Consider the following 8,735-nt stretch of genomic DNA (forward strand, 5'->3'; position numbering starts at 1 on the left):
TATAGATGGGTTGATCTGAAATCACATTTAATAAGAATGATTACATATAAGCAGGTTTATGATAATGATGAATTGATGATTTAATGATACAATCTGTACTTGTAACCAATAATTGTTCATATAAATGCACTTAATGTCACTTTAAGCATGTTTAAAGCACATTTGAGCACAATGTAACAAGGTAAAATCCAGTGATGTTTTTAGAGGCCTAAAGTTTGAAGCATGTTGTGCTCTCTCTGAAACCTGGGGATTTTCCACTGTCTGAAAGTAACCATGATTACGAACGTACGCCAAGGTGTGTTTGGTGGTCTCGTATGGAGACCATGGCTTGTTTGGTGGTCTCGTGTGGTAACCATTGTATGCAAATTATTTTAAAAATGATGTAATAGCCAGCGTACCACCATTAGATACGTACCTTGTTGCCTGGGACTTATTGGTGGCAGGCAATTAGCAATTGGTTAATAAAAATAAGAGATAACAGGAAAGTACCTGATTGGTTTTAGAAGAGACCAACTTTCAGAAGTTTTACTATAACTGTAGACTGGAAAACACTTGGTTTTTAGATGACTTGGAACATCTCACTTAGTTTGGCTCGAGCAAATAAAGTTATCTCCTTGACACCCGGACCTTCTTTGTCTGAGAGATTTTTTGAACTACAAGACTGATATTTTTCCACAACACTATCTCGACCACTGGCTCATCGTGGCACACTCGCGAGATTTGTTGTGTACACACAGGGACCTGGTGCTCCGGCACCTAGCTCGTTTAGGACTACAGGTCAACCAGGAAAAGAGCAAGCTCTCCCCTGTGCAGAGCTTTTTTTTCTCGGTATGGAACTCAACTCTGTCTTCATGACAGCGCCTGACTGATGGCTCGCGCGTGTTAGTCACAACTTGACGGACTTGGAAAAGTTCGTCAGTCGCCAGGGGGACTTTGTTAAAGTCTCCGAAGACCCTTACATGGCATCCTCGGCGGGGGTGATACCCCTCGGGTTGATGCACACGAGACCGCTCCAACACTGGCTACAGAGTCGAGTTCCCTGGAGAGCGTGGCACACCGACAGCAGGCGTATGGTTATCACGCCTCTCTGCTGACGCACCCTAACCCCCTGGTCTTCAATGACCTTTCTACAGACAGGGGTCCCTCTCGGGCAGGTTACGAGGCGCGTCGTGGTTAAGACGGATGATTCCCTGCAGGGTTGGGGTGCCGTGTGCAACGGGCACGCAGTGTCGGGGTGATGGACGGGCCTCCGCCTGCGCTGGCACATCAACTGCCTAGAGTTGTTGGCTGTGCTATTTGCACAGAAGAGGCTACAACCTCTCGTGCAGGGCAAGCACGTGCTGGTCCGGTCGGACAGCACAACTGCCGTAGCGTATATCAACCACCAGGGTGGCATTCGCTCACCGCAGTTAACACGACTCGCCCGACGCCTCCTCCTGTGGAGTCAGCAGGTGATCAGCTCCCTTCGAGCCACACATATCCCAGGCGACCCGACCCTCATTTCACAGGTCCTGTGCAAGGTCAGGGAAGAGGAGCATCAAGTGCTACTAGTTGCGCTGTATTGTCCCAACCGGACTTGGTTCTCGGAGCTAATGCTCTTGACGACAACTCCCCCTGGCCGATTCCCCTGACGAAGGACCTGCTTTCCCAGGGGAAGGGCACGTTATGGCATCCCAGACCAGACCTCTGAAACCTCCATGTCTGGTCCCTGGACGGGACGAGGAGTCCCTGAGTGGCCTGCCCCCTGCGTTGGTTGAGACAATCACTCAGGCTAGGGCCCCTGCCACTATGCGGCTATACGCCTATAAGTGTCGCCTCTTCTCGTCCTGGTGCTCTTCTCGAAGAGAAAACCCGCGGAGTTGCTCGATCGGAAACATGCTGTCCTTTTTACAAGAGAGACTCGAGAGTAATCTCTCCCCTTCCACACTTAAAGTGTATGTTGCCACCATTGCCGCTCATCACGACCCAGTTGCTGGTAAGTCTCTAGGACAGCACAACCTGGTCATTAGGTTCCTAAGGGGCGTGAGAAGGCTGAATCTGCCTCGTCCGCGTTCCGTACCCTCTTGGAACCTTGATGTGGTCCTGGCGGGCCTCCAGAGGACCCCTTCTAGCCCCTCGGAGATGCCGCTCTTTCTCACCTCGCGATGAAGAAGGCTCTCCTGATGGTGTTTGCCTCCATCAAGAGGGTAGGGGACCTACAAGCATTCTCCGTGTCCACAGATTGCCTAGAAGTCGGGCCCGGCTACACATGGCCAAAGTTCCCCCCACTCCCTTTTGGGACCAGGTGGTGAACTTGCAAGCGCTCCCCACCGGGGAGGAAGACCCAACCTCCAACGTGTTGTGTCCAGTACGCGCACTGCGCCTCTACTTGGACTGCATGCAGAGCTTTAGAAGCTCTGAGCAGCTCTTTGTCTGTTATGGAGGACAGCACCAGGGGAGGGCTGTCTCCAAACAGAGATTGGTGCACTGGATTGTGGATGCCATCACTTTGGCATACCAGTCCCAAGATCGCCCGTGCCCGCTTGCAGTGAGAGCCAACTCCACTTGGAGTATGGCCTCCTCGTGGGCACTGGCTCAGGGCGCCTCTCTGGCAGACATACTGTATGTAGTGCTGTGGGTTGGGCTACGCCCAGTACCTTTGCGAGGTTTTACAACCTCCGTGTTAAACCAGTGTCAGCCCATGTCTTACACGCTGCCGGCGTATAAGACCGGCAACTGGTTTGGGCGTTCGCCTGCGAAAGCGCCTTCTCCCCTCTCTTAGCCTCCCTACTTCCCCCCTTAGGGCGAAGTATAGGCATTCTATCCAGGACTGTTGCCCCATATGTAGTGACTCCCCTGCAGGGTCGTCCCATATGTTGAATTCCTCACTCTTGGTTCCCCTGTCGGTGAACCTGTGACATCCCCTTCGGTGGTTTACTCCACCTGGGTTCTGTCCCCCCATTCGGGCTGACACAAATTCTCACATGTTGTTCTCCCCACTGGTGAGACCATGTTGGTGTCTCCACATGTAACCTCCACTTGTTGTACGATGTGGCCTCCGTAACACACTCTTCAACTAGGATAGCAGTGTTTCCCCAGTATTCTTACAGTGCCGGATGGTGTCTCGCTAATAGAGGCGAACGCCACCGCCCGATCAAGATCATACCCCAGTCTGTCTCTAAACACAATGTCTCGTTCCCTCCATCAGGGAACGGAGGTTACAGTCGTAACCGAGACGTTTTTTATGTCTTGTCATGCTGTCAGTCTTTCACATTGCTGTTGGATGAATTTATGTCACTCCTGAGGTTTGATTTAGTTAAAATTCAACATACACTGGACTGGAAGGACCACAATATATCTAGAAATGCTGATTAAATGAAAATTTGCAATGGTCTCTAGATCTTTTCCACGGCTATAATGATAAATTCAGTAATCAAACACATTGGGCCCTATTTTCACGATCTAAGAGAATGGTTTAAAGCGCACGGCGCAGGTGCACTCAGGGCGTGTCCGAATTCACTTTTGCTATTTTAATGGCGGGAAACCGGTCGGCGCACCTGGGCACATGGTCTAAACGGGTTGGCCTGATTCTCTTAATGAGTAATGGGTGTTTTTTGGGCGTAACGTGCAATAAACCAATCAGAGTGTCATCTTCCATTCCCTTTAAGAGCCAGTTGCGCTCGAGCCATGGCGGATTCACTATTTACATGGCGGAATTCGGAAGAGCAGACACTTCTCCAGAAAGGAAACGCGTCTGCTCGTGCGAGAGGTTAAAGTGCGCAAGCAGACCATCTACAGGACAAGCCAGATTTTTATCTTATATCCACAATAATAATCTTTTACATTGTAATTCATTTTTATAAATATTTGGCATTATTGTGTGCTTCTGCGCGTCTCTCTGTGTGTAATAAGCAGAATGTATGTGTGCTGTGCACTCGCCTATAGGCGCATATTCCTAACGCGCTATTTAAATAACAAAAAAAATTGCGCCATTGACTTTAGACCAGGATTGAGTTGGTCTACTATGACGCAGTCTATTTTCAGTTCCTCAAAATAGCAACGCGCCAAAACTGCACCTGAAACACCTCTTTTTTAGACCAACACGCCCATGGGTGCACAAATGAGCGCAAATGCTTTTGCTATTTAAACAACACGGCACAGGACGGGAAAATTAGATATGCGTCGGGCTGAAACTAGCAAAAACACTTGCGCTGCGCCTTGCGCCGCATTGCGCCGGGTGTACGATAGGGCCCATTATGTCAAAAGTATGACAATTTTATTCTGCAACAAAAAACATAAGATGTGCCTCTAATGCTAACCAAAGTTCATCAAAGAACACAAATACCTGTTCTCTGTATGTTACATGTGTACATCTGACCTGTTATACTCAATGAAGACAGCAGGTGAGTGTTGAAACAGGTCTCTAAACTTGACGATAGAACACTGGGAACTCAGGTAAAGATACACTGAGTGCATGTGCTCGACGGTTGTGGTGAAGTCTGCTCCTTCAGGCTCCTCTGAGAGATCCTTTGAAACCTTAGTGCACCAACACTTCAGATAGCCGATAATGTCGTCCACCTGCACAGTGTGTCTCATTCCTGCACAATTACATATTTCATGTCAATTACAACAATATGATGATTATATTCATCTTGAAATACTTGGGTTGTGAAAGGCTTCTATTGGATAGATGTTTAAAAGGAAAGGGTTAAAAAATGGCATGATGATGTCAGCCAAAGACAAACGTTACATTGTACTACGTTGTACTGATCAACAATCAGTTTAGCTTAGAATGATGAAAATACTGAAGAAAAAAAAATGATTTTAAGATCCCTAAATCTAGTAACTGTACCTATGGCTCTGGTGAATTCACTGGGTTCCATGTGGACATAGTCAACGTGGGATCCAAGTAGTCGATGTACTTCAGTAGAGTAGATGTAGACAGATTTCGGCTGTAGGTAGTTTACGTGCTGTCCGTCTCCCCACGGTGGCCTGCATGTTGGTACCCAGAGCAGCTGGGTGAGATTGTGGTGAAAAGAGGAATTTGCATTTCTGATAAAACGTCCCTGGCTGTCAGAGACCTGCACTCTGAGGTACTGTGAGTACTTCTCTCTGTAACAGAACAAGACAGACTCTCATGTCAAAAGATGTAGGGTGTGTTAAGGCTTTAGATGAATAAATTATAGATTGTCTGGGTGCACATTATCAGCATACAGTACAAACAAACACAACAGTGAAAGAATACATTTGCAGGCTGAGCTGGTAAACCTGTAAAATTATAGATTGTCTGGGTGCACAATATCAGCATACAGTACAAACAAACACAACAGTGAAAGAATACATTTGCAGGCTGAGCTGGTAAACCTGTAAAAAAAATTTTACCAGCTGAGCTGGTAAATCAGTTTGCGTAATAATGGAAATGGAGCATAAAACTAATTCAAGCATTCTGAAGCAACTAATTCAAGCATAACTGAAGCATTCACTAATACATAGCTAATGAACAGCAGCTACACTAATTATTCTCTTTCTGCCCTCGCCTCGGGATGCCCATCCCGAGGTAGGGAGAGATTCCGCCAGGCCCAGATGAACGTCATATGCCTATCCCCAACTAGAGATTACGCCAGCTACATCGGAAAATCCCATGCCATCCTCCTGCGAGAGCCTGCGGACTGATTGACCATCCCAGCTCCATCCAAGGCAATTCCATCACCACCCAAGAAAAAGGCGACCATCTGACCGGCCCAGCTCAGACAATTCCATCCCCAACCGAGAGCAAAGACGGACTACTTGTCACATTAATGCTAAATTTACAATACTTGGTATTTAATGCTAAACTTACATCACATGACAGCAGTTTGAAGTTATAGCTGCACTCAGTGACTTTGATTGGAGGTTGCTGGGTGGGTGTTTGTAGGGAGTGGGGGGGCTTGTTGGTTGTGGTTCGGGGGCATTTCATTGTTGGGGACTCGTGGTGGGTCTGGTCTGGGTTGGTCTGTTTTGCTGGTCGAGTCGGGACAGACAGTAGGGAATAAATGTAACTTATGCCACATACTATTTCCCTGGTTTTGTCTGTTGTTGTATCGCGAATGGACCGGGTTGGACCTGCACGGTTCGGCGGGTGGGCTTCCTGGGTTCGCGGCTCGTGGGCCTCTCCCTGTTCTTCGTGGACGTTGCCGATGGCTTTGGTCGGGGTCACTGAGTGCAGCTATGACACGTCAGAGGAGATCTGGCCCTCCCGGCTGAGCCTGGTTTCTCCCGAGGTTTTTTTTTCTCCATTTATTCATCATTGGAGTTTTGGTTCCTCGCCACAGCAGTGCAGTGTTGGCTTGCTCACCGGAAGACTGCATTTATTTATTTATTCATTTATTTATTAGATATTATTTATTATAATGATCTTGCTTGGTCTATAAACACCATGCACTGTGCTGTGTTTTACGTTTCTGTGTTTTTCTTATTTGCTTCTGTAAAGCTGCTTTGGAACAATGCACATTGTGAAAAGCGCTATATAAATAAAATGAATTGAATTGAATAAAACATGGTGCTGTGAGGCGGCTCAGGCGAGGTCCACAGACAGAGCCTGAATGACTCATGCTGCAAGCTAGAGACAGGGGAAGCAGGGGGATGTGTAATGTCAGGAAGCTTAAAATACATGGAATTACATAAGCGCATTTGAAGCCACTAAAGTCAACCTATAAAAAACTCTCGCGGCACAGTTTTGGTGTGACTAACGCTCTGCGTTTGTTTGAGAGCACTAAACCAAAAATATAACGATGCATGCAAGTCTGAAATAGGATGTGACGTGGTTTTAACCCTCCAGACGCAACTTAAAAATAAATAGATTTTTATGATTTAACCTGAAATACTGAATTAATTGAAATATTAAATATAAAATGTAATAAATAATATTTTCATTTTAATTGAAAATATAGTATATTGAAAAGGAAGCACAGACAACAACAAAAAATAAATAATAATAAATATTGCATAAATAAACACTTACAAATGTTAATTAAATATTAAAATATTCCTTCCAAAATATTATATTAAAAATATTACTGAACAAAAATATATTTTACATTGATTTCTTAGAACAAAAATAAAATGTATATTTTAGATGTGTGGTCACTTTTGACTGGGATAATTGTGAGTTTGTGCCCTACATAGGAGTTAAGGCGTAGTACATTTAAAAAACTAGTCTAATAAGTATGGCACTACACACACCGTCCAAACAGAGAATAACCCAAACAAAGCACTTTAAAGCTCACGAGATCGGAAAGGATTTAAAAAACACACGGATGATGACACTGCCTGCAAACATGCAAATCCCGATGTCTTGTAGGCAAGAGCCACATTAACATATAGTTTCTATCAAAACTAGTGGGTTTGAACAATTTGGAGTTGTTAGTAAAGCTCAGTACAGTAGATTGAGCATAAATAAAGTGAATTTCTCTACAAACAACTGTGGATCATATAGGATTATTATGATATAGCTTGCTGGTAGATACTTTGGTAACTGGATGTCTAAATTCAGTTCCCTTTCATGCCTAAGGCCATCAAACGTATTGTGTAACTTAGTTGACACGCGCCAGACGGCTAGTTATGGACGCTGCGTGCCGACGACCCCAAATTTTTCCCAGGTCGCCCGGCGGTGCCGAAACGAAGGGGAGAGCGCCCGCGATCGAACGGAAGCGTCATGGGGCAGCGGCGATGCCCGGGGGACCCCAGAAAAATGCCCAAAGTGCCTAATTTTTGAGTCACGGAACGAAGGGTTAGGCGCTCTCTTGGGCAGAACCACGAGGGGGCGACTCAACGTACTGTCCCAGCCTAAGCCACGCACGCCGATCAGGTTGCGACCGGGCCTCCCGAAGAGCGCCTAAGCAACCCCCTTGCAGCCTACGGGCCGGCTCCGGACCCCGACGTACACGAGAAGCCTACGTGTGCCCCTTGTAACCTATTTTGGGCGGGGCTTCCCGCTGGCCACGCCTCCATCCACAGAACGCCTGCGCATCCCCCTTGCAGCCTAAACTTGAGGGAGGCCTGCCTGACGCCCCCGAAGCCTGCCCGAAGACCCGGACGCCACCCGACGCCCCCGGGGACCCCGTCTCGGAGCTGACTGCCTCATTTGAGCCCAGCGGCTGTGTGACACACGCTTAAACAGCCCAAAGTCCTTTTCTTTGACTTTTCGGGTCGAACGTGCACATAAAAGCGCGGTGTGCATCTACACCATGTTTTCTCACATCTGCGATTCACTGGAAGGGCCCAAAATTAGGTAGACAGAGTAAGACCCCTGTCAGTGGTCTCGTTTGCTTTGGCAATGATTTATCCAGCTTAAACCAACAGTAGAGTGTATAAGAGGAACAGCCCTTCACTATGACGTGCATTAAGGCTCACAGTTGTGCTCCAGAAGCTTAAAAATGGTGTGTCCATTAGCTACTTATGGGAGCCATGCCAAAAGTGTTACGTGTGGCATGTACATTCGTAACTTATTTAATGGGACTCTCATAGGTAAATAATGGACAAAGCCTATTAAGGGTCATTATAAGCCTATGTAAGTAGTTATATAGCTTTAACCAACAGTAGAGTTCATGAGAGGCTTCGCCCCTCACAATGACGTGCATTAAGGCTCATAGATGTGCTCCAGAGGCTTAAAAATGGTGTGTCCATTAGCTACCTATGGGAGCCGCGCCAAAAGTGTTACGTGTGGGACTTCCTGTGACCACAGGAAGTCCCAGTCGTAACTTATCTTATGGGGCCCT

At 46.8% G+C, this 8,735-nt stretch overlaps 1 protein-coding gene across 1 annotated transcript in view; it reads right to left on the bottom strand.

Moving 5' to 3' along the window:
- Window positions 1-3,150: 3,150 nt before the first annotated feature.
- Window positions 3,151-8,735, bottom strand: part of LOC130569018 (uncharacterized) — a 99,149-nt gene continuing 93,564 nt past the window's right edge. Inside the window, exons 31-32 of the mRNA XM_057358349.1 lie at window positions 4,832-5,091; window positions 3,151-4,577 (exon numbers count right to left, since the gene is read on the bottom strand). Coding sequence (XP_057214332.1) covers window positions 4,339-4,577; window positions 4,832-5,091 — 499 coding nt within the window. The 3' untranslated portion in view covers window positions 3,151-4,338. The remainder of the gene's footprint in view (window positions 4,578-4,831; window positions 5,092-8,735) is intronic.

Source organism: Triplophysa rosa, linkage group LG18 (assembly GCF_024868665.1).
Source record: "Triplophysa rosa linkage group LG18, Trosa_1v2, whole genome shotgun sequence".
NCBI classification, from domain to species: domain Eukaryota; kingdom Metazoa; phylum Chordata; class Actinopteri; order Cypriniformes; family Nemacheilidae; genus Triplophysa; species Triplophysa rosa.